Source organism: Nerophis ophidion, linkage group LG08 (assembly GCF_033978795.1).
Source record: "Nerophis ophidion isolate RoL-2023_Sa linkage group LG08, RoL_Noph_v1.0, whole genome shotgun sequence".
NCBI lineage: Eukaryota > Metazoa > Chordata > Actinopteri > Syngnathiformes > Syngnathidae > Nerophis > Nerophis ophidion.
This window is the reverse complement of record NC_084618.1, coordinates 55,541,471-55,567,283: the sequence shown is the minus strand read 5'-3', so window position 1 is coordinate 55,567,283 and position 25,813 is coordinate 55,541,471. Positions and strand designations below refer to the sequence as shown.

Sequence of the window (25,813 nt, the reverse complement as noted above, 5' to 3'; positions counted from 1 at the left end):
TGGCTTAATTAACTATAAATGTATTTATAGTAACATGAAATTAAAAGTGATGGCACAGAACTGGCAAGAGCTGCTAAACAGAGAAACAGCAAATGAAATGTTTCTGCTAGCACAGTCAAATGTTTTGGGGTTCCATTGACTTTGTTTGAGACTATAGCATTGCTTGTTTATATTTCCCAGGCAAGGCCAGCGTGATTATAGCACTTACAGACGGAGAGCTGCAGGAAGATCAACTTATCACTGCGCAGCAACAGGTACTGTAACAACCACACCATAAAGTTGTGCCTGAGGCACATTGCCACGGTTTTTACACGTTGCACTTTCTTGAGGCAGGGAACACCCAGCGTTTGGTTTCATGGTTTTCTGGAAATAATCCTGACACAGATTGTTTTCCAACAGGCCGAGCGAGCCAGGTCTCTCGGAGCTATCGTGTACTGTGTTGGCGTCAAAGACTTCAATGAGACACAGGTATACTAATGCGTGAGAGAGAACAGATATAATACTCTAGATGACAATGTTGAACAATCCATTAGTACCATTTCACATAGAGAACAGAAAACGGATTAAAACAGAGTTGTTTTGGCCATTTGTTTACACAACAACAGAAAAAAATAAACATTTTAATACAAGTGAGAGTATAGGCTGAATGCAGTTATCTGTAATGAAAAATGTTAGAACACTGAACTATTTTGTTTCCCAGGAAAATTAGTTGGATTATAGAACATTTTCCCAGAAAAGTTTGCTGAAAATAAATAAGTAAAAATGTAAAACCCACACAATACACGCAGCTACAAAATAACATTGACAACCACCAGGCCTGGCATGTCCCAACTTGTCCAAAATTCTGAATTGTATTTAAAATGTCACTCAAATTCCGATTCCATTCACTGAAATTTGAAGTTGGCAAACAGGAGCTTAAAATGCAATTTGTCCTGTACAACACTAAGTACAACTCTTTGTACTTAGTGTTGTCATGCTAGGTGCTTACATGCTAACAGCATGTTAACATTTTTAGACAATACTGTTTGAATAAAACTAAGGGCACTGGATATTGTTACTTGGCGCTATATTGCTAGTATGCTAACTGTTGGCATTTTACCATTTTAGCCAATTTTGAAAGTACAAAACTAAGTGCATGGATATTGTAAATTTGTGCTAGCATGCTAAATGTTGACAGAGGTATAAGAGCTAATTTTTCACAGGCCTGGTTTGTAAAATGATAAATGGTCAGTATTTGTATAGCACGTTATGATGCACGCACCATTTTGTTTCAGTGTAAATGGAGTATTTAAAAAGCATTCTATAAAACTTTTCACAATCTTAACAGAAAATATAATACTTGCCCCTGTTTTCCAAGTAGGAAATGAACATTAAGTTGGTTAGCAATACAAAAAAGTGCTGCTGGGATAAAAAGACTACATTTTAGGGGGTACAATACTAAAAAGTAGTGAAATTAACTGGCTGCATGGACAGATAATTTTACGTGATAAGACATCCTAAATTAATATTTGCATATAGAGAAATTAGCAAGGCTTTTTTTAATTTTGATTTTATTATTATTAAGCATCTTCAAGATGTTGCAGAATCTTTAAACAAGATATTTTATGTTGGGAAAAAACATTGGTATCTTATTTGAAAAGGTATTTTCTCAATTAAAATATTTTTTAAATACAATAGAAAAAAATAACTGTCATTATTCATGCTAAAATTAAGATTAGCCACTGACTAAAATAAGTAAATAGCTCTTAAAACTAGGGACATTTTTATAAATAACATTTAAAATCTAGGCATGTGGCAAATCATTTGCAGATACAGTATATCTTCTCATTACGATACATACATTATCTACTAATAATGTAAGGAAATATAGAAAACTGTGATGTTCTGTAAAACATGGAAAGGTTAAGTGTGATACTGCGAACAAACTGTGCTGCCAACATACTGTAACTTATTTTGCTCATATTTGGAACATTTACAGTACATAAATCTGGTTTGACTCTTGGAACCGACGATGAGTGATGTCCAACATTGTGTTGATCTCATTTTACCGAACTGTTTGTGAGATTTTCTGTAAACAATGCATTATTTATTCCTCCTTTGTACTCACAGCCAATGTCTCTCCCCTTATGTCTATAGCTGGCGACTATTGCAGACACCATTGAACATGTGTTTCCTGTTATGGGCGGCTTCCACGCCCTTAGGGGTGTTATTGATTCGGTAAATAAAGTCTTCCCTGTGCAAAAAAGCATGTGTAGAATTATCATATTCACAGTGAACTGCTTCAGACATGATGTTAATGATGCCTATCGATTGAAATTATACAATGCCAATGAAATAACCATGCACATTTTACATTCTGTGTATTTTTCTCCCTTTGTCCCCTTCCTTCAGATCATCAAGAAATCTTGCATTGAGATTTTGGCAGCGGAGCCCTCCAGTGTGTGTGCAGGAGGTGGGGGCTGCTACACACACACAAAAACAGACACAGTTAATGCCATTACAGCAGTGGTTCTCAACCTTTTTTCAGTGATGTACCCCCTGTGAACATTTTTTTAATTCAAGTACCCCGTAATCAGAGCAAAGCATTTTTGGTTGAAAAAAAGAGATATAGAAGTAAAATACAGCACTATGTCATCAGTTTCTGATTTATTAAATTGTATAACAGTGCATAACATTGCTCATTTGTAGTGGTCTTTCTTGAACTATTTGTGAAAAAAAGATATAGAAAATAACTAAAAACTTGTTGAAAATAAACAAGTGATTCAACTATAAATAAAGATTTCTACACATAGAAGTAATCATCAACTTAAAGCACCCTCTTTGTGGATTGCAATAGAGATTGTTGCGTTTGGACCAGATGTTCCTCCGAGGGAATTTAAGTTGCTGGTCAATCCCAAGTTCTTTTGATTACACATAAACTGGTTTTAAATGATAACCCAAAACAGAATTGGTATTTTGCAATTTTTTCCAAAGCTTTGGAAATAACAATCTACAAAACAACACATTCAATTGTAATCGCCCACCTACACACCTATCGGAACAAATCCACATATCTGTTCTTCTGCTAAGCCTGGGACAGGATTCATGAACTTAATTCCAAACATTTCTTCACAAAAAAAGAAATCTTTAACATCAATATTTATGGAACATGTCTACAAAAAATCTAGCTGTCAACACTGAATATTGCATTGTAGCATTTTTTTCACAGTTTATGGACTTACATTCATATTTTGTTGAAGTGTTATTCAATGAATATATTTATAAAGGATTTTTGAATTGTTGGTATTTTAAGAATATTTTATAAAAATCTCACGTACCCCTTGGCATACCTTCAAGTACCCCCAGGGGTACGCGTACCCCCATTTGAGAACCACTGCATTACAGTATACTTGGCTTCCTAATGACAAACCCAGACTGAAAACCAATACGTAAATGGACATCCAGGTTACAAGTAACTGTTATATAGTACCAGACAACATTCTTTTGTATCCTGCCAAGATATATTGACTATCATGACATGAAAATATGACTAGAACAACTATACTGTAAGTATAGTTTTCAGTCGAACACGTTCAGTTTCAATCCGGCCTGTTCCTTATTGATTGAGAGCTGGAAATTTTTAATATTTTTAACAATATGCTGAGTGATCCCAGACTCATTTTATTTACCCGAAGAAACAAACTACACCATACACCTGAAGGTCAGCTACATATCCTGTAATCTTTAGAGTTGAACATGATCAACGCAGTATCGAATGACATTTGTCTTGTGAAAATGTGTCTCTTGGCATGTAACCAGAATCTTTCCAAGTGGTGGTGAGGGGCAACGGGTTTCTCCACGCCAGGAACATCGACCAAGTGCTCTGCAGCTTTAAAATCAACGACACCATTACAATCAGTAAGTAGACTCTTCAAGGTGCTGTACTTCTAAATGACACGTTACAAAATTATATTTTACTTCATGTGCCATTTTAGATGAGAAGCCTGCCGGTGTAGAGAATACGTTCTTGTTGTGTCCAGCTCCTGTCATTGATGAAGTCGGGAAGTAAGTTTTTTTTAGTAATCATTCTTAAAAAGGAGCTATGCAAATATACATCATATTATTTTCCCTTTAAATATGAGCAGCTCTGCAAGCCCATGTAAAGCTTTTATCCATCTGTTCTCCCATGATTACAATAAAGCTAAACTAGTAAATCAAGACTTGAAATTTAAATATTTATGGCTAGATTTCATAATTTACCATTATTTCACGCACACCCCATTCATGCATTGAATGTTATTCACAACATGATTTTGCCTGTCATGAAACAAACTGGAAAATGTGTATTTCCTTTCTCTGTCATGTTGTCATGACAAGATGTCAGGTGCTATAGATTTAAAATAGTAACCTTTATATTGGATATGGGCTTCACGGTGGCAGAGGGGTTAGTGCGTCTGCCTCACAATACGAAGGTCCTGCAGTCCTGGGTTCAAATCCAGGCTCGGGATCTTTCTGTGTGGAGTTTGCATGTTCTCCCCGTGAATGCGTGGGTTCCCTCCGGGTACTCCGGCTTCCTCCCACTTCCAAAGACATGCACCTCGGGATAGGTTGATTGGCAACACTAAATTGGCCCTAGTGTGTGAATGTGAGTGTGAATGTTGTCTGTCTATCTGTGTTGGCCCTGCGATGAGGTGGCGACTTGTCCAGGGTGTACCCCGCCTTCCGCCCGATTGAAGCTGAGATAGGCGCCAGCGGCCCCCGCGACCCCACAAGGGAATAAGCGGTAGAAAATGGATGGATGGATGGATGGATATATTGGATTTTTGTATTGCAGGTTATACCGGTATTCATGTGGATGATACAGTATGCTATGATACGGCCTTAGTGAAAAAGTATATAATCACTGTCACGCTTCAAATAAAACATACCAATTGTATATAAAGCAATATTGTAAAAACAAACCAATTGTTCATGTTAATGAGCCAATCAAAATATTTTCTACATTTGTAAATATCACAACCTTTCATTCTTTTTAATACATTTGATAGATTGAATGATGTAGAACAAATACAAATACAATTAAAAAATCAACAGAAGATAATTCATATACAGTTTTAAACCAGGGGCGTCCCTAGACCTAATACTGTAATGGGGCACACCTGGGGAACAAATAATTCATGTGAGAGTGCAAAGCGCGCAAGCAAAAACATTTCTAGCACTTATTTATCATAAAAAATACATAAATAGTGCTTTGGACTATGAAATCATATCAGATTATGTTGTATGGATCTTTGATTAACCACCTGAAATTAACTAATGCATTTGACCTACTTGTGCACTTTTTTACTCCAGACTTCTAAACTGCTACTGGTAAAAGCAAAAAGGAAGAGCAATGAATCTTTTTGAAATATATATTGCAGTAATCATCATCAAATTTAATATCTACAAAAGAAAAACAAAAAATAAAGCACTCCTACATCTCTGGGTTCTTTTATATTATTTAATTTCCATTTATGGCAATGTTGCAAATCCTATTTCAGATACACAAAACTATAAAATATACACAAAACAATAAAGCCACAGTAGTAGAATAAATGAACAACTGTTGTGTGTCTGTTTAGGGAATCATTTTCTGAGAAGTAAACTGTAACGTCTCATTTTAATTTTTGCAAAGTGGACAATCGCTCTGGACAGACATGGAAATATTACAGTAACTGTTATACAGTTGACCAGTGGTTCCCAACTGCTGGGTCGTGACATAAAAGTGGATTGTGTGTCATTTTCAGTGTGTCGTAGTCAGATGTGTGCATGGAAAAAAAAAAGTTTAGGGAGAAAAAAATCTAATTGTTGCAACAAAACCAGATAATTTTAGCCTTTTTTCTAGTGACTATTAGTGAGTATTTTAGCAGAAGGCAAACCGACTAACAAGTTGGAGGAGGACTCAGGACAGACATGGAAATATATTTTAACAAAATCTAAATGGGGCAACAAAACCCGATATTTTTAGCCATCTTTCTGAAAACAAATACAGAAATATTATTTTTTCTGGAAAAAAAAACAGATGCTTTAACTTTAGCCATTTTTCTGGTGACAAAACAAGATTATTTTAGTCAAAGTCGCACCGATTAACAAGACAAGTCTACTGTGGTATTTTTATGTGAAATAAACTTGAATGATTTAAAAATTGGCTCACGACTTGATGATATGGAAAAATGTTTTTATTCCTCAAGATAAACCATTTGAGAAGCACTCAACTCACACATGCTTACTCCAAATCATAATTTATGCAGAACCAGCTGACAATAACCAACATTATGTTTCATGTTCATTGGAAATTCCCCCGACAGCTCGTACAGCAAATGAATATGTTTGTATTGATACAAGGAATAACCTTAGCTAACTTAGCATCAACTTAAGACAATGATGTTGCCTAGCTAGCTAGGACTTCACTTACATCTCTCATTCCTGCTGCTTCTTGCTGCGGGCGAATAACTTTCTTAAATCCATCTAGGAGTTACAGTTTGAGTCAAATCAAAATCAAAATAATGTAGTTAACAAATTGTTGTTGGCTAACGTTACCTACCTCAGCAGTGATTCGCAGCCCCTCTCTCTCTCTCTCTCTCTCAACCGAAGTCTCGATCCACACGCGAATAAATTACCATATTAATTAGCCATGTGCTCATTGTTAGTGGAGTGAATACAGTAGCAATCAATTACCATACTAAGTAGTATGTGCGCTGTTGTCTATGTTATGTAGACTTAAAACTCTGAAGCGTTTTTTTTTTATTGGTGCAATTTTTACTGGGGCACTGCAGATCAACAGTGGGGCACGTGCCTCAGTGAAATATGTCTGGCGACGCCCCTGTTTTAGACATAATTTGCATTTTTTTTACTTGTTAACTTTTTATCCTGTAATTCTCATCAATTATGCAAATAAGGGAATGATGTCATCAATCCACTTCAAGCAAAGTTTATGACAGTCTATAGCTTATTTCCTTACTGAGGAGCTGGCAACCCTGGAAGATGAAGAGAGATCATGAGAGATTGAGGACAGTGAGGATAGAGATGTAGACAAGATACAAATTGAGAACACAGATGCTAATTTCTGGTTCATTAAGACGAGCTTTAGGAGGCCACATTGCAGGGAGAGCTGTTGCAAGTGGGGACATCAGTCTTAAAAATAAATCAACGTTAAAATCGATGTTTAAAAAGGCCAAGTTTTTTTCAAATCTATCAAGCCACTAAAGTCTCACTCGTGTTATTTTTTAAACTTGGCAGCCCTGCTCAAACAACACCAAGAAATGTTTTATAGAGAGTAGATAAAATCACATTACAGCAGGAAGTAAGAAGCTACTATCATAAAATTAACAAGTAGACTAATAAGAGTTTAGAGAGAGGATAATATAACAGTACACGACATGTGAGGTGATCCCAAATCGATCCATAAATTGGTGGTGTCAATATCAAGGGTTGTTTCAGCATATGATTAATACAGTGGCCTAATGGTTAGAGTGTCCGCCCTAAGATCGGTAGGTTGTGAGTTCAAACCCCGGCCGTGTCATACCAAAGACAATAAAAATGGGACCCAATACCTCGCTGCTTGGCATTCAGCATCAAGGGTTGGAATTGGGGGTTAAATCACCAAAAATGATTCCCTGGCGTGGCACCGCTGCTGTCCACTGCTCCCCTCACCTCCCAGGGGGTGATTTAGGGTGAAGGGTCAAATGCTGAGGACAAATTTCACCACACCTAGTGTGTGTGTGACAATCATTGGTATTTTAACTTTAACTTAAGTAATTAGCTTGACATTTTTATTTCATTAAAAAAAAAAAGTTGTGTGTTTTTTTATGTTTACACAGTCAGGGATTAATTCCCTGTGCACAGGAGGACTTCAAGGGCAAAAATCAAATGATTTAAAGCAGTAGAAGATTAGGTTTTGATTTTGTTTAAAGTCAAGTAAAGTCCCAACGAGAGTCACACACACACACTAGTTGTGGTGAAATTATCCTCTGAAATTGACCCTTCCCAATGTTCACCCCTTGGGAGGGTGAATCCATCCATTTTTTACCGCTTGTCCCTTTATTTTGGTGATTTAATTCCCAATTAGAACCCTTGATGCGGAGTACCAAGCAGGGAGGCAATGGCTTCCATTTTTATAGTCCTTGGTAAGACTCGGCCGGGGTTTGAACTCACGACCTTCCAGTCTCAGGGCGGACACTCTAGCCACAATTCCACTGAGCAGGTCCTTAATTGTGTACTATTTAATTTGTTTTGCTCAAAAAATATATGTGATAAAAAAAAGTATAAGGATTTAGTTTAATTATTGAGGTGATATTGTTAAACTGGCATTACATTCACAATTGATTTATAGATTTTTTTACAGTTAATAATGTGATCGGTATCTGTATTGTTTGATCGGTAACCAAAACTCTGATCGGTATCAAAACCCTGATAGGAACATTCTTATTTGCAAAGGCCATAATGTGACAGCAATGTGACGACATTTCAACAACCTGGAGTCATGACTTGCACTCTAAAGCTTTTATTATTGATGCATTGGCAGAGAGGTCGTTAAATCTTCTGTTTTCCTGCCTTGAACACACAGAAGAGAGCTTCTCATCTGAAATTCTCTGTAACTTTCCATCACTTCATGCATCAACACCTAACCATTTGACACTCATATGATCTCACTCCCCACCCACTTTACTTTCTGAGCTACTGTGGCTTCGCAGCCCACAAACCCTCTATGTCTGTCTGCATGCATGTCCCTTTTTTTGTTTTTGCATTTGTCTGTGTCAGCTCCCAGCTTTTCCCGTCTAGTTGACCCGATCAAAGCTGCGTAACAGCAGGCAAGGTCTTCCAAATGTGCGGCACATGTGTGTGCTTGTACATGTCTTGCCTCTCAACTTTTCAGCACATATTAGAAATTATTTTACGACAGAGAAATCTAGGCCATAATCTAGTAATTTCCACACTATTTAATGCCATTTCACTGTATTTGGACTAAAATAACTGCACACGATATTTTTGCAAATGTTTTTACAAATATACCTGTACAGTCAACAAATACTTCCTTTAAAAAGAACTATAGGCTGACTCCACCATTTTACTTATATTTTTTGTCACATACTTAGTGTTTGAAGTGTTACAAATAGCCAACTTCGTAAAATATGCTGAACTCCCTAAGAGCCAGCCTCCACTCCATAGACATTTAAGTTTTGCTCAACAGCTTTGACATATTTTTGACCAAAATCTCTAACTCTGACAGAAGAAATTAACCAAAGACAAATATTTACTGCAGTTTTAAGGATTATAGACAAAAACACCTGTATACTGTACGATTGGATTGTGTTCAATTAGTGATACATTTTTAAATTGAAACTAATTGCACGACAAAGCACAACAGTAGAAAACATATTTACTCCAAAACTACAGACTTCAAAGAAGAAAACAAAATATCCATCCATTTTCTACCATCCATCCATCCATTTTCTACCGCTAGTCCCTTTTGGGGTCGCGGGGGGTCGCTGGAGCCTATCTCAGCTGCATTCGGGCGGAAGGCGGCGTACACCCTGGACAAGTCGCCACCTTATCACACGGCCAACACAGATAGACAGACAACATTCACACTCACATTCACACCCTAGGGTCAATTTAATGTTGCCAATCAACCTATCCCCATATGCATGTTTTTGGAGGGGGGAGAGAGCCGGAGTACCCGGCAAACAGAAAATAAAATGATTAAATGCTGTAAGTCAAAAACCCAAAAACCATGTGAACAAATCAAATTATGAATTGCAACATACCAAAACGGACAGCATTTACCATGTATTAGGAATGTAAGGATGTGAAAATGTAATATCACGGTTTTTGTCATGATTACCATTATTATCACGGCAGTGTTGAATTTGTTAAAAAAAAGTAGTAATACAAACACTGAAATCTAATCTTAAAGATCTAAATGTGTTAATGATAGCATTTAATATAGCTAACAATTAGCATGCTAATTTCTGACACAAGTATTGGGCAGGGATTTTTGAAATTGCAGTCTTAAATCACAGTTTAGCGAAAATTGTTTTTGACAAGGCAATGCTGACCGTGCTTTATTATATCGGTAATCGTTATATCCCTATTGTGTATAGGCTACACAAATAAATATTATTCTTGGTCAATACATGTCAACATGTAAATATGGAAGGAAATTATATCGCCTGAAAGCGGGGGGTGCTGGTGCCTATCTCAGCTACAATCGGGCGGAAGGCGATGTACACTCTAGACAAGTCGACACCTCATCGCAGATTTTAGGACCTTTATCTTACTTATTTGAGGTTTGTGTCACAATAGAATAGTTCAAAAAATGCTACAATCCCTTTCTCTTACATCGACTTTTGTGAACCAGACTGTGGCCTGCTAGCATATTGCTTCTGAATCAAACTAAAATAAGGCTTGACTATTTTTCCAGTTCTGTCTGACAAAAAACGATATTGTTCCATTGTCTAACGCGGTCTCTGTATACCAAGAGGGAGTAGGTTGTCATACCAACGAACAAACAAGGATTTCCCTTTACAGAGTGCCGTTCTAATTTGTCCGTCAGTTAACATACTTGGTCTATTTGTTGCCCCAATGCAGCTAAAATAGGCTCCAGCAACCCCCGCGATGGCCTAAGTGACAAGCGGTAGTAAATAGATGGATTTCCAGAAAGCTAAGGACCGGGGGGACGGACTTCTCCCTTTACTATTATTCTTATTGTGTATATTCCAGAGAACCAGCACACTCTATAGTAGACATTTGATTTTGGTCTGTGTATTTGGTCAGAGTTATGGCTGGAATATACTCTTGCGTCGTTTACCTTGCGTTCGCACACAGTGTCTTATTTAATTTGCAGTTCTTCCTTGAGGGGTGGCACCAAACTTGTAATTCACTTCCAAAACACTAAGTGTCTCCAGAAGGAGCAACTGCAGACTAGATACTGTGTATTTATTTCCTGAACCACAACATCAACAACTTTTTCTACACTGGAACTATCCATCCATCCATTTTCTACTGCTTATTCCCTCTGGGGTTGCGGGGGGCGCTGGTGCCTATCTCAGCTACAATCGGGCGGAAGGCGGTTTACACCCTGGACAAGTCGCCAACTTATCACACGGCCAACACAGATAGACAGACAACATTCACACTCACATTCACGCACTAGGGTTAATTTAGTGTTGCCAATCAACCTATCCCCAGGTGCATGTTTTTTGAAGTGGGAGGAACCCACGCGGTCACGGGGGAGAACATGCAAACTCCACACAGAAAGATCCCGAGCCCGGGATTGAACCCTGACTACTTAGGACCTTCGTATTTTGAGGCAGATGCACTGACCCCTCTTCCACAGTGCTGCCCTACACTGGAACTAATCAGTTACTTTCAATGGACGTTTTCTTTATAAACTTTTGTAAAGATGGACTGTGCAACTTCTGTTAAAGTTAAAGTACCAATGATTGTCACACACACACTAGGTGTGGTGAAATTTGTCCTCTGAATTTGACCCATCCCCTTGTTCACATTTTGGGAGGTGAGGGGAGCAGTGAGCAGCAGCGGTGGCCGCAGCCGGGAATCAATTTTGGTGATTTAACCCTCATGGGTCCCATTTTTATAGTCTTTGGTATGACTCAGCCGGGGTTTGAACTCCCAACCTACCGATCTCAGGGCAGACACTCTAACCACTTGGCCACTGAGTAGGCTTAATTTGTAATAATATTCGTCCAATATCTAACATGTAATTGTAAATAAACAAAATTGTTAAATGTTTGTAAATATACCGTGCATGAAAGATTATTGACATAGAATGAGAAGTCTTCTGTTTGAGAGAAAAAGACGCGTCAGCATGAGAAAGAATTGGTCGGAATTGAACTTGTTAGCAGAAGATTCGTAATAAAAGTTAAGTGTCGTACTTTCACTTTGTGACTTCTTCTGGATGCAACAACACCACAATAAGCCAATAACACACACATTCAGTAATTTTTTTCAGACCACACAGAGATATTTAGTACACAATATCAGTTTTCATGCAAAATTTTATTCAATGTTGTTTGATTTCACACAATAATGTGTGCATTTCAAGCAAAAATCTGCTCGCCTGTGCTCAGGGACCCTCCCTGGCCAAAACTGACCAATCACAGCGCTGCATTCTGCGTCGCCAGCGACTCAGACCTAGAATTTTTGGGAGGTGCACATGGGCTACACAGGAGACTACGCAGGGGGGAGGGAGGACGACGGCGTCACCTACGAGAGCCGCGCTACGCGAGAGTATTCACCAGGCTTTACAGGAGCGCTCTGCTATTTTTAAGTACCCTCAGCCAAAAATCTACTTAGGGATCATCTAAACGACTGCACTCTATTGTTTTTAAGAATCAGCTGGAAAAATGTGAGTCTCTCGCAACTTTTTTTTAAAGTTTAATAACCGAAATTATTAAAAAGAGAGGACCTAAAATATAAACTTGAGGAACACCACTAACATAACTAAAGTTTAACAAATGACTAATGACTTCATCTGTAGTAAATAGGCTATACGAACAGCTTAGTTACATAAAACACATTAAGAAAAACATTTGTAACTGCCAAAAATAAGTGTAATCAAAGGGGTGCTTGAGAAAAGCTTTAGTTATGTAAATCACAAGTTTGGACCCTAGTGTTCCATGTTTGCTAGAAAGGTTCAAATGTCAATGCAAGGATCTGCCAATGTGTTTACAGTGCTCCAAGTTCCTGTTTACAACAGGAGCACTCTTGTGTTATTCAGTATTTGATGCAAAAATGTTTGTCTCCCAAGTTTTGAACTCAACTCTGAGGCTGGCATGGCGTCATTACGAGGCCAAATTTGTCTAAAAAAAGTTTTCATCTGACATCACATGGACAAAGATAAGACTTTCTGGAGGAAAGTAATGTGGTCAGATGAAACAAAAATGTAACTGTTTGGACACGATAACCAGCAATATGTTAGGAGGATGGCTTCACAGTGGCAGAGGGGTTAGTGCGTCGGCCTCACAATTCGAAGGTCCTGCAGTCCTGGGTTCAATCCCAGGCTCGGGATCTTTCTGTGTGGAGTTTGCATGTTCTCCCCGTGACTGAGTGGGTTCCCTCCGGGTACGCCGGCTTCCTCCCACTTCCAAAGACATGCACCTGGGGATAGGTTGATTGGCAACACTAAATTGGCCCTAGTGTGTGAATGTGAGTGTGAATGTTGTCTGTCTATCTGTGTTGGCCGTGCGATGAGGTGGCGACTTGTCCAGGGTGTACGCCACCTTCCGCCCGATTGTAGCTGAGATAGGCGCCAGCGCCCCCCGCGACCCCAAAAGGGAATAAGCGGTAGAAAATGGATGGATGGATGTTAGAAGAAAAGGTGAGGCCTTTAATCCCAATAACACCATCCTACCGTCAAGCATGGTGGTGGGAATAATTATGCTCTGGCCCTGTTTTGCAGCCAATGGCACTGGTGCTTTACATAGAGTAAATGGGACAATGAAAAAGGAAGATTACCTCCAAATTCTTCAGGACAACCTCAAATCATCAGCCCCGATGTCGGGTCTTGGGCGCAGTTGGGTGTGACAATGACCACAAACACACGTCAAAAGTGGTAAAGAAATGGCTAAATCAGGCTAGAATGAAGGTTTTAGAATGGCCTTCCCAAAGTCCTGACTTTAACGTGTGGACAATGCTGAAGAAACAAGTCAATGTCAGAAAACCACAGATTTAGCTGAACTGCACCAATTTTGTCAAGAGGAGTGGTCAAAAATTCAACCAGAAGCTTGTGGATGGCTACCAAAAGTGCCTCATTGCAGTGAAACTTGCCAAGGGACATGTAACCAAACATTAACATTGCTGTATGTATACTTTTGACCCAGCAGATTTGGTAACATTTTCAGTAGAGCCATAATAAATTCATAAAAGAACCAAACTTCATGAATGTTTTTGGTGACCAACAAGTATGTGCTCCAATCACTCTATCACCAAAAAATAAGAGTTGTAGAAATGATTGGAAACTCAAAACTGCTATGACATTATGTTCTTTACTAGTGTATGTAAACTTTTGACCTTAACTGTATATATACATGTTCCATTATGTGCATTTAATTCTATTTGGACTTTTTGTTAGCAAAGATCATTCACTCATTGTGCTTGGCTGTCAATGACGTAAACATACTGATGTTCATTAACTTCACCCACCGACAGACTCAACCCCCTTTTTAAAGCCAGACAGTTTCTTAAGTGTCAAGGTTAAGACAGGTTTATCAGTCATGAGTTAAAGTTAAAAGTTAAAGTACCAATGAGCTCCGCTTTCCATCTTCCAGACCTCTTTTTTCACATTCACCTAGACCTCAACCGAGGGATTTGGACTGTGGTTGGTTCTCAAGGGTGCCTTTCAGGCAAGTTTTTAGGAATCTACTGCAAAGAGGTCCCCTTAGGTTACTAGGATTTCGTGGAATAATTTTTCCACCTTTGAAGAATGAAAGGATTTAGGCCATCAAGAGGGCTTAGTTGACTTGTGGACAAAAAAAAAACAAGGAGCCTCGATAATCCTTAAAAAGTGGAAAGAAACTTAATCATCTCTATTTGTTTTTTGCAAAAATTGTCTTGACGTTGACTATTTATTATCAGCGTGCTTTGGCAAAAGTATAAAATCGCTTTTAACAGAAATAAATCTGCCATCTCCTGAAAATTGCCCCTACAATTTGTACAGTTGGATTAATTTTCCTCTATTTGTATTGCAGCACACAACTGAACATTCTCTACAGTAATAATTTGGTTGGACTGCACTTTTTATAAATTGCTGAGTTCTATCTTCCTTTGTCAGTTACAGCCTTCGTATGAAACCAACAGCGTCAGGCGGCTCAATGGCGTTATTTGCTACCAAGTGACTTCATTCCAAAATACATCAGACAAAATAAAATGCTTGGCGTGGACCCTCAAGTTCTAATGCACAAATTAAAGTCACTGCTTTGTCCTTGTTTTGTTTCAGGGTGATTTATCTTCAAGTGAGCATGAACGACGGTCTGTCTTTCATCAGCAGCAATGTGCACATCACCACCACAGAGTGTGTAAGTGGAAGCTTCTTTTTCTAATTCATTTGGAGGAATCATTTCGGATGTTTTTTAATATCTTTTATTTGCAGCATACGGTTCCGAGTCATCTTTGTGTTAACCAATGGATTCAATTTAGTTTAATCAGACTTTTTTTTTCCAGACCGAGAGGTGAAGGTAGGATAGTAATGGTTGATATAATTACAAAGATTCCTGATAATTTTGAGGGAAATCAGTTTGAAAGAAGCAGCTGGAATAAATATTGCAATATTATCAAATTTAAACTATGCCGTGTTTTTAAGATATACAATTTTATAACGGTTACAGAGTGTTACCAATATTATGTTGGCAGAAAAAGTCTCTATTTAGTCATTCCTCAGGCAAAATAGTCCCACTTTTTAATTCGTAATAATGTAGCTAACAGTATGTATAATATATGACTTGTCATCATCACAACAGGTATTGTCGATCAATATATTGGAGGTGTGAACAAAGTAAACTCATATAAAAGTAAAATTATAAGTCAAATACGGAATATTTAAATACTGTATTTGTATGTTTGTATACTTGTTGGCTAAATTGTGTTTTTTTTTTCTTTTTTTCGTACCTACAAGGACTTCCCTGCTTATACACAGATCACACGCTGTGCTTATAGCCCCGTGATGCATGAAGTCCAAATAAATGTCAATTAATGGGGTGCTTCATTTTAAATCTTACCACAAACATATTCCAAGCTGCCTCCTGCTCCATCACTGATAAGAATATAATGGAAAATCAGAGACAGGTAAAAGAGGCAGTGCTCAGGTCAGAAAGTTGGCAGGAAATGAAAAACAAACAGGAAGTGAAAATAAGCGTGATGGAACGGAAATATCACCACACAGGGAAACCTATACTTGTACAACAACTTTAATTGAGGGTCATGACATCCTGGTCAGAGTTGGGATAGGAAGGTTTATAAGAGTATTTTTTATGATGGTTAAAATTGTTATTTTGTAAAAAAAAACAACAACAAATATTAAACAATTAGTATTAGTACTATGCATGCATCAAATCGAATTCAAGTTTGATTACCAAAGTATTAAAATGATGTTAACACAGAGGGTCCCCAAATAATAAATTGCTTAGGGCCCCATTTTATCCTGGGCATACCTGCATATATTATCAGTTAAAAAATATCATAATTATTGGTCATTACTGTGTTCTATTGTGTATTCATTTATTACAAAACCAAATAATTTTGGCTAAATATTGCAATTTATCAATGTATAATTTGGGGTACCGACCATTGCTATTACATGGGACTGTGTGTGTGTGTGTGTGTGTGTGGGTGCGTGTGTGTGTGTGTGTGTGTGTGTGTGTGTGTGTGTGTGTGTGTGTGTGCATGTGCTTGTGCACTAACTCCTTCATTCATCAAATTAAAGTGAATTTGCCACTGTCATGGCAACAATGAATCACCCGCTGTAGGAGGTCTGTAACGCAGGTAACAAGGTCATGGAATACACAAATTACCTGATGTGAAGGCAATAGAGTCGTTTTACAACATTATCTCATTCTTTTGCCAACTAATCAACTGTTTTCGTGAAACTCACTGACTAATTTGAAGGCCTTCTAGGAAACTGTCATTAGATCTCAATGTCTGACTCTCAATGACGGACTTACCCCTGATTTCAGATAAATAGACCGTGTCCTTTTGCCGCAAGATTCATAGGCTTAAGTCAAACCACATCTGATCCAAATCTGCGGTCCGTAATGGGAACCATATTTAGCTTGTGGCATTCACCCCAAATGTAGTGATGGATTCGTTTTGGAAGCCCGCCTTCGAGATTGTCATCGAGGAAAAAAAACTAAATGTTGAAAGACACAAATGACCTGTTATTTTTATGAAAGTTTGATTTTTGCTTCTTTCCGATTCCTGATTAATTGAAGTTTTATGCAACAGTAAAGCAAGCAGGACAAGTTAGTCATAGGTTCGCAATTCTACCCTGCAGTCTTTGTGTGGGATCCTACCTTTCAGGCGGGGTTGGCAACCCGCGGCTCTAGAACCGAATGCAGCTCTTAAGCGCCAGCCTAGTGGCTCTCTGGAGCTTTGTCAAAATTGTATGAAAAATGGAAAAAGATTGGGGAAAAAAATATATTTTTTGTTTTAATTAGGTTTCTGTAAGAGGATGAACATGACACAAACCTCCTTAATTGTTAGAAATCACACTGTTTATATTAAACAGGCTTCAGTAATTAGAGACTATTCGGCGAGCACTGTTTTGTCCAACTAATTTTGGGCGGTCCTTGAACACACCGTAGTTTATTTACATGTATAACTTTCTCTGACTTTCTAACACATGTTTTATGCCACCCCTTTTTTGTCTCATTTTGTCCACCAAACGTTTTATGCTGTACGTGTATGCACAAAGGTTAGCTTTGTTGATGTTATTGACTCGTGTGGAGCGATACTCAGGGGGACGGCGTGGCGCGGTTGGGAGAGTGGCCGTGCCAGCAACTTGAGGGTTCCTGGTTCAATCCCCACCTTCTACCAACCTTGGCACGTCCGTTGTGTCCTTGAGCAAGACACTTCACCCTTGTTCCTGATTAGTCGTGGTTAGCGTCTTGCATGGCAGCTCCCGCCATCAGCGTGTGAATGTATGTGTGAATGGGTGAATGAGGAAATAGTGTCAAAGCGCTTTGAGGACCTTGAAGGTAGAAAAGTGCTATACAAGTATAACCCCTTTACCGTTTATTTGGTCACAGAATGACTGAAAGTTAATCGATGCTAACATGCTATTTAGGCTAGCTGTATGTACATATCGAATCATTTTGCTTCGTGTGTATGTATATTTCAGCTAATTTGATTTCCTTTAATTCCTCTTAACTCAATTTATATTTGCATGTCTCCTGACACATTATCTATATATAAAATTGGCTGCATTTTTGAAAGTTGTTTGTATGTTGTTCCAGACCACCGCAAACGTTACCCAGCTTGCTAATAAAACCATTAGAATCATTTTTATTAAAAAAATTTATTTTTTCATTTTTTATAAATGTCTAATTATAATGTCAATGAGGGATTTTTAATCACTGCTATGGTGAAATTGATACTGGTATTGATACTGTTGTTAATATTCTATTTTGTTTCCCTACTTTTGGATTGTTCTATGTCGTGTTTGTATGTCCTCTCAATTGCTCTGTTTATTGTTGCTGTTCTGAGTGTTGCTTGGTCGGGTTTGGTTTTGGAATTAGATTGCATTGTTATGGTATTGCTGTGTATTGTTTTGTTAGATAGAATACATTTTCCCCAAAAAAATCATAAATAAATAAAACATAATAATTATAATAATAAATCCATTACAAGAAGACAGTCTGCCATTTCCTTTAACTTGGACTCACATCTATAACCTTGGCATACCTAAGTTAGTCATTTCCAAGAGTTATCTCACCCTCTGAGAAGCCTCCATTTTACTAATGATTTCAAACGTTGTAAAAATGTGTAATATAAATATTACATTTCAACATTTCTGTCAACTAAGATTTGCGTAAGCCTATGACACGGTCATTTTGATAGTAGGCTAATATAGCTAATATAGACACTTACATCACGTGTTGTCTTCATTATAACACTTATACAAGGCTTTTAATTGTTTGCAGTTGCAGACAGATTTTTTTGTTTGTATTTTCGGTCCAATATGGCTCTTTCAACATTTTGGTTTGCCGACCCCTGCGTTAAGGTTAAAGTGGCTTATCATTAAAGTTATGCTTTTGTACTCTTGACTCTTATGACTTGAAAACATACCTCCACCTTCTTGGTCTAACTCTATTAAGTCACAGCTTGGAGTCCAAACATTAGACCTCTGAGTAACTTTAATTATCACTGATGGTGTTGTGGTTTGTATTGATGTTTTATACACTGCCCCATGTCTTCACAGTTTGATGGCACTATTCTCCTCATCACCCTGCTGGTGTTGTTTCTCCTGTTAGCCTTGCTTCTCATGTGGTGGTTCTGGCCTCTCTGCTGCACAGTGGTAAGAACAATAAAAGGTTCTTCTAAAAATTTTCAAAACACCAACTCTTTGATCCTTTTGAATCCTGTTGTTTCTACCTCTATGAATGTGTCATTTCTGGTGCTTTTTTCTAGGTGATCAAAGAACCTCCTCCTCCTCCTCCTCCTGAGCCTGTAAGTTGGAAAAAAAACTCACTAAAAACAGAATACAGTATCACACCTAATGCTTTCTACTTGGATATTGTGGATATAATGGGTGTTTTGCTCAGTAAGAACAGTGTTTCTCATGCATGTAATTATTTGTGGCGGCTCGCCACAAATACAGTTGGACAGCCACAAATATATTTGTCGCTTCCTGTGAACAATTATTCAAATTTATGGACTTTTCTGCCTTGTTGCTTATTCTGCACCCTTTAGCTTTGAATGTGAAGTATGTTTCAAGTATGTTACAATCGCTGCTTTCAATCGGTGCAGAGGAAGATATGTACAAATTTCCCATATTTCATGTTTGCTGTTGTACGCTCATTGCTAACAAAAACAACACAACCCAACACCACGTATAGATTAGATACCGATGGAAAATGCGGAATAAATTACAAACCCCGTTTCCATATGAGTTGGTAAATTGTGTTAGATGTAAATATAAACGGAATACAATGATTTGCAAATAATTTTCAACCCATATTCAGTTGAATATGCTACAAAGACAACATATTTGATGTTCAAACTGATTTCAAACTGACATTTTTCGTGACGTATGGGGATCCATCATACACAAAAACAGGTTCGAAGTGGTTAATTAAAATGTATTTTGCATATAATAGGGCCTCTTTAGTGTAAGTACATAGCCAGATCACTAAACCCTGCAAACAGATACATCCACCACTGCATGCAAGCTCACCACAAAATGCATGAACTTCATGATTTGACGCGTCGGCATTGTTTACCATGTGTATCCAAAAATGTAACAAGAAAAACAAAAAGCTAAATTCATCACAGGTACCTTTTTATTTTTACAAACGCTGAATATTTCCTTCGTCTTGATTCTTGTTAGACCGTACAATAATACCTACAAACGTTTGTATAAGTAAAACTTGAAAATATATACACCACCGCTACCCCCGCCCCCATCTCCCGAATTCAGAGGTCTCAAGGTTGGCAAGTACAGGTGTATGTGACCACATGGTCTTCTTACAATTGAACGGAGCCAAAAGGATTACATGACCACAACGGTGAAATTGTAGCACAAAAAAACTTGGATAACTCCTGTACGAAATGAATTCAGTCTATTACAATGGTTTGGAACTGAATAAATGTGTGAAGATTTGGGCGCATTATTTTCGAATCACCATGTACAACCCCTTTAAGTCAAGCCCTCAGTCAGCGGGGGAGCACCTCCCCCCTCCGCTTAGGCCAAGAGGAAAGAAAAAAAAATGTGGATAAAGTATTATTTTCATCTAATCATGACACGTGCATAATAACAATGACGTGTGACATAAATGCTGCTAAAACAGCTTTTTTGACGCACTCTGTATAATCAGAGAGTGTGCATGTGTTCATAATGTTGTGACCGGGTAAATCTACATGTTAATGAAGTGTATTGTCGACTGTGTCTGGAAAAAAAAAAATGCGTTGATGACTTCAAGATATATATATCTACATCCTGGTACAGTTAATTGAGATTGACGTACTGTACATCAGGGAAGGGGTTCATATGGCCCCATTCCTGGATGGATCTCACATGGGAGGAAGGTGGGAGGTTAATCACTTTGCAATGCAGTCTGCTGAAATTGATGGATAGCGCCAATCTACATAGAAACTGACGCTGTGGTCAAGGTTGGAATTGCCACAAAACACATTTTAAGATATCCAACACTCTACTGCCATCTGGCGGCTAAAGTGGATAGTGCATCCCCCAATTCGTCACGTTTCATGTGTCAGGTAAACCATGACAAATGGGGCCATATGAATCCCCGTTTTACTGAACCAGAGTCACAAATTAAAATGTAAAAGTACATTCTTTAAAATGTAATGGATTCTTCCGTGGCCAATGCACCACTTTTCCAAAAAGTACGTATAAAAATGCACGTGCAATTGTATATGTTATACAAAAATGTGTATCTACTTATTTTATAGGAATCAGATGATGAAGATGGTCTACCAAAGAAGAAGTGGCCCACTGTAGATGCTTCATATTATGGAGGAAGAGGAATCGGAGGCATTAAAAGAATGGAGGTGACAAGAGGACAAATGCATGTTAACAAACTATACGAACGTAGCCTGATAAAAAAAATATATGTGTTTAAAAAGGTGCGATGGGGCGGTAAGGGCTCCACTGAAGAAGGGGCAAAGTTGGAGAAACCGAAGAATGCTGTGGTGAAAATGCCAGAACAGGAATACGAACCCTTCGAGCCAAAACCAAAGAAATCTCCCAAAAAGGCGCCTCAGAACCGGAAGTGGTACACACCCATCCGGGTAAAGAATTCCTTCATTGTCCACAACTCTGCTTCTCTTCATACTGTTAGGATAGCCTCAGGACAATCTCAGTACACTGTGCAATGTAGAAAGAGGCTCCAGTATAGTCAGAAGTCAGTACCTGCACGTGCCTTATGTTGGAAAGCGTATTTTTCTACAAGTAGCCGTTTATTTACTTATTTTAAGTGTTTATGTATACAACTGCATGACCATAGTATTCAACATACTCTCTCTACAAGCATCTATACTTTCCACAAACAAAATAACAGCTTCCCTGGAGCTTACAAGTCTGCCATGTTACAGCTTTTTCCCCAGTGCATTTTTGAGTGCTTGCCAGCCAGTTTGACTGAAATGAGACAGGCAGAGAGGCTGAAAGTTTCATAATTATAGCTGCATTTTTTCTCAACACAAGACTTTTGACACATCTAAAGAAATATACTAACATCTACTCCAAACACTGCAGCCTTATTAGATTAGGCGCCAGTTCTAATTGTGTTACAGCAAACGAACAGCGCTCTGTGTAACAACACCGGCCATTCATTGGGTAGCGCAGCGCTTACTGTTATCTCTACACACAGCTAGTGGAACTGTACAGCCTGTGTATTTTGTATGAAGCAGCACATCAGGCCCCGGTTCTGCTGTGATTCATGGTGAAACTCTACACTCCTCACAGTCAGTGGTAGGAAAAAGGCCAGTCACTATGCATGCTGACTGTACACACTTATGTAAGGAAAGAAAATTTCCCCTGTTCATCTAAGAATGCTACAAGAATATGCACAAATATTATACTTGTGCTTTAGCATATTTTCAAGAGATTTCTTTCAAATGCAACAGTCCCAGTTATTGCTATGATAGTATGAACGTATTTCCTCAAATAGTGGCCTCAACTCTAATTGACACCATGCACCCATTCAGTGCCAGGAAAAGAAAAAACTGTATTGACTGGAATATAAAGAAGTAGTTATTTACCTTGTAAACCGTCAACAATGATGGGTTGTCTTAATTTCTAGTACCTCAGGATCCAAATTTGATTGCTTCTGTGACGCAGCTTGTATCTTTAAAAACCTGTATTGAAAAAGAGAGTTGCCCATTAAAATTAATTCAAATAATTTATATCCTAGCTTGCCCCTCCCACAAAACACCACAATATTAACATTTAACATGCCTTTAAAAAAATAAAAAACTTTTTGATAATAAATATTGTATAAAAACAATATAATTTGTATGTATTACTCAAAACTACAATACTTTTATGAAGTAATGTGAAAGCAATTTCCCTTGGAGAGTAGACTTTTACGATATTTACTGAAAGTAGATATCCGTCAAACACACAATCAGCAGCTTCTCAATATTTTCATGGTCAAATGTCTGCCGTTTGAAGATTATTTTGACCGTTGGCTAGTGTTTGACTCATTCTGCTACGGTATGGTGCAGAGTAGCAGTGCTGGTTATGTTGCTCTTGAGCCAAAAGTTAATGCCATGCGAGTCAGAGACCTGATGTTTTGGTCCAATCTTACAGTTCACTGTGGCATTCGCCACGCCAACTAGCAGCATAACAATTAGCCGAGAGACAGCTCTTATCCCGAAAACCTCAAAAGCTGGGGCACTTGAATCCTGATTTACTATTGTACTCGTGATCAGGGTATAGGCTAGTGCACATGTTCGTAGACACATTTTTTCTTACATAGTTGTTACTTCTTCATGCTTTTTGTTGTAATTGTATTGCTGGCCAGTCTTTTTGGTGCATGGAGCGTTCCCAACTGAGAGTAGCAACAACTCTCTTTAAAAGGATATTTTTTTTAACAGGTTTTTAGTGAAATCATAAGAAAATTAAGCAATGTATTACACCAAACAGACAACATTTAGTTTTGGAATATTTGAGTTTCATTACATTATAAGCCAGGAAAGCTGGAAAGCTAGCCAATCTCGTCCTTGGTTTATGATTTTTTTTTATTATGCAACCTCTTATTTTTTATTTCTGGTCCGTGGGACCTGAGATCTCATTACCGAAACACAAATATTAATAGAGCCTTAGCAAACAACAGGAGGCCTATGTCACTACATATAATTGCTTTGATGTTTTAGGCCTTATTGTAGTTGACAATAACCATGATCTCAAATAGATTTAAAGCCTGAGATTGACCCAGTACAAACAAGTCTCAAATATACTTTTTTAAAGCAGGTCCAGCTATTAAACTTCCATTTTGTTCTCCTCTGTTTCGTTTAGGGTAAACTGGATGCTATCTGGGCACTGTTTCGCCGGGGTTATGACCAAGTGTCTTTGATGAGACCCCAGCCTGGTGATCATGTAAGTGGCAATGCACAATGGAACTACTGTCATAATCCATCATAATCATATTGTCCACTATTTCGCCATCATTGTATTGTTCTACTTCACTCCTCATGTTGGGTTTTGCACTCGAGGTGACATAAGAGCTTTGTCTCAAATGATTTATCCATACAATGCTTATGCACACCTTGCGTACAGACGTAGGTAGAGTAGTCAAAAATAGTACTCAAGTAAGGGTAATAGAGTAATATGACTCAAGTAAAAGTAAAAAAGTAGTTATCATAATGGAAAGTATTCCGTGAAATAAAATACTCAAAAAAGCCTATCATTTCTGATTGCACGAGAGCTGTAGTGTGTGAGTGTGTGAGTGAGTGAGTGAGTGAGTGAGTGAGTGAGTGAGTACCACAATAGATGCACATTTTAGAGTCTGCATGACATTATTAAAGGGCTAATGTTAGCATACGCACATCTAAAAACTAAAAATTATCTACTACTTACCGCAACCTGTCTGTCCTAGGTAAACATTGACGTAAGAGGTGGACTGTCTCACAACATACTAAATATGTCACTTTGAAAGTTAGAGTATGGTCATGTGACTGCCAGGCTCCATTTGATCAGCAGAATGGAATCAAGTATCCCTGGTGTTTATGTTGGATTGTTGAATCGGAGTCATGTAATAGAACCTGCAGGAACACGTTTTTCTCACAAGTCAGAACAATACGTCTTCGCAAGCAGTATTGAAGTGAAGTGAAATGTATTTATAGAGCGCTTTTCTTAAGTGACTCAAAGCACTTTGAGCGGAAGCGGGAATCGAACATGGAACCCTCAGGTTGCTGGCACGGGCACTCTACCAACTGAGCCATGCCACTGCAGTAATCAATAGCGTAAAATAAATGAAGCGATCGGAATTAAACTCAATGTAACGGGGTAAAAGTAGTGTTTTTTCTTAATAAAAACACTAAATACGATGAAGTATGACTCTGACAATACAATTTTCCCAAAAAGTTCCTAAAATACTAGTAAAATGGAACAACATGTTTACTTTATATGCTTAATTGTGTTTCATTATATCCATTGAACCATATCCAATTGTATTTACAATCCACAAATAATGTGAAAATACTAAACATCACAACATGCCACAATTTTAGATGGTTGAATATTCCTCTTCGAATATGTTCGGCAATTTCCGCAGATTCGAGACCGGATGACATCATAATGGGAACGCTTCTGTACTCTGACCATATCATCAGATCAGTCATACTGGAAATGCGCAAAAATTGGAAATAGTTGTGCTGTTCACAATCCTTCAATCAATCAATCAATCAATGTTTACTTATATAGCCCTAAATCACTAGTGTCTCAAAGGGCTGCACAAACCACCACGACATCCTCGGTAGGCCCACATAAGGGCAAGGAAAACTCACACCCAGTGGGACATCGGTGACAATAATGACCCAGTGGGACGTCGGTGACAATAATGACTATGAGAACCTTAGAGAGGAGGAAAGCAATGGATGTCGAGCGGGTCTAACATGATACTGTGAAAGTTCAATCCACAATGGATCCAACACAGTCGCGAGAGTCCAGTCCAAAGCGGATCCAACACAGCATCGAGAGTCCTGTTCACAGCGGAGCCAGCAGGAAACCATCCCAAGCGGAGGCGGATCAGCAGCGCAGAGATGTCCCCAGCCGATACACAGGCAAGCAGTACATGGCCACCGGATCGGACCGGACCCCCTCCACAAGGGAGAGTGGGACATAGAAGAAAAAGAAAAGAAACGGCAGATCAACTGGTCTAAAAAGGGAGTCTATTTAAAGGCTAGTGTATACAAATGAGTTTTAAGGTGAGACTTAAATGCTTCTACTGAGGTGGCATCTCGAACTGTTACCGGGAGGGCATTCCAGAGTACCTGAGCCCGAACGGAAAACGCTCTATAGCCCGCAGCCTTTTTTTGGGCTTTGGGAATCACTAACAAGCCGGAGTCCTTTGAACGCAGATTTCTTGCCGGGACATATGGT

The 25,813-nt window shown here is 38.4% G+C and overlaps 1 protein-coding gene and 1 long non-coding RNA gene across 2 annotated transcripts in view; one reads left to right on the top strand and one right to left on the bottom strand.

Annotated features, from left to right (window-relative positions):
* antxr1c (ANTXR cell adhesion molecule 1c) overlaps nucleotides 1-25,813 on the top strand; it is an 80,835-nt gene that overhangs the window by 36,952 nt on the left and 18,070 nt on the right. The window contains exons 6-17 of the mRNA XM_061909012.1: nucleotides 181-254; nucleotides 400-468; nucleotides 2,137-2,217; nucleotides 2,392-2,452; nucleotides 3,799-3,897; nucleotides 3,975-4,044; nucleotides 14,978-15,056; nucleotides 18,953-19,048; nucleotides 19,162-19,200; nucleotides 21,163-21,261; nucleotides 21,337-21,501; nucleotides 23,729-23,809. Coding sequence (XP_061764996.1) covers nucleotides 181-254; nucleotides 400-468; nucleotides 2,137-2,217; nucleotides 2,392-2,452; nucleotides 3,799-3,897; nucleotides 3,975-4,044; nucleotides 14,978-15,056; nucleotides 18,953-19,048; nucleotides 19,162-19,200; nucleotides 21,163-21,261; nucleotides 21,337-21,501; nucleotides 23,729-23,809 — 1,013 coding nt within the window. The remainder of the gene's footprint in view (nucleotides 1-180; nucleotides 255-399; nucleotides 469-2,136; nucleotides 2,218-2,391; nucleotides 2,453-3,798; nucleotides 3,898-3,974; nucleotides 4,045-14,977; nucleotides 15,057-18,952; nucleotides 19,049-19,161; nucleotides 19,201-21,162; nucleotides 21,262-21,336; nucleotides 21,502-23,728; nucleotides 23,810-25,813) is intronic.
* The window catches only part of LOC133557983 (uncharacterized), a 47,487-nt gene continuing 40,554 nt past the window's right edge, over nucleotides 18,881-25,813 (bottom strand). Inside the window, exons 2-4 of the long non-coding RNA XR_009807879.1 lie at nucleotides 22,471-22,566; nucleotides 19,126-19,198; nucleotides 18,881-19,038 (exon numbers count right to left, since the gene is read on the bottom strand). This is a non-coding gene — a long non-coding RNA (uncharacterized LOC133557983). The remainder of the gene's footprint in view (nucleotides 19,039-19,125; nucleotides 19,199-22,470; nucleotides 22,567-25,813) is intronic.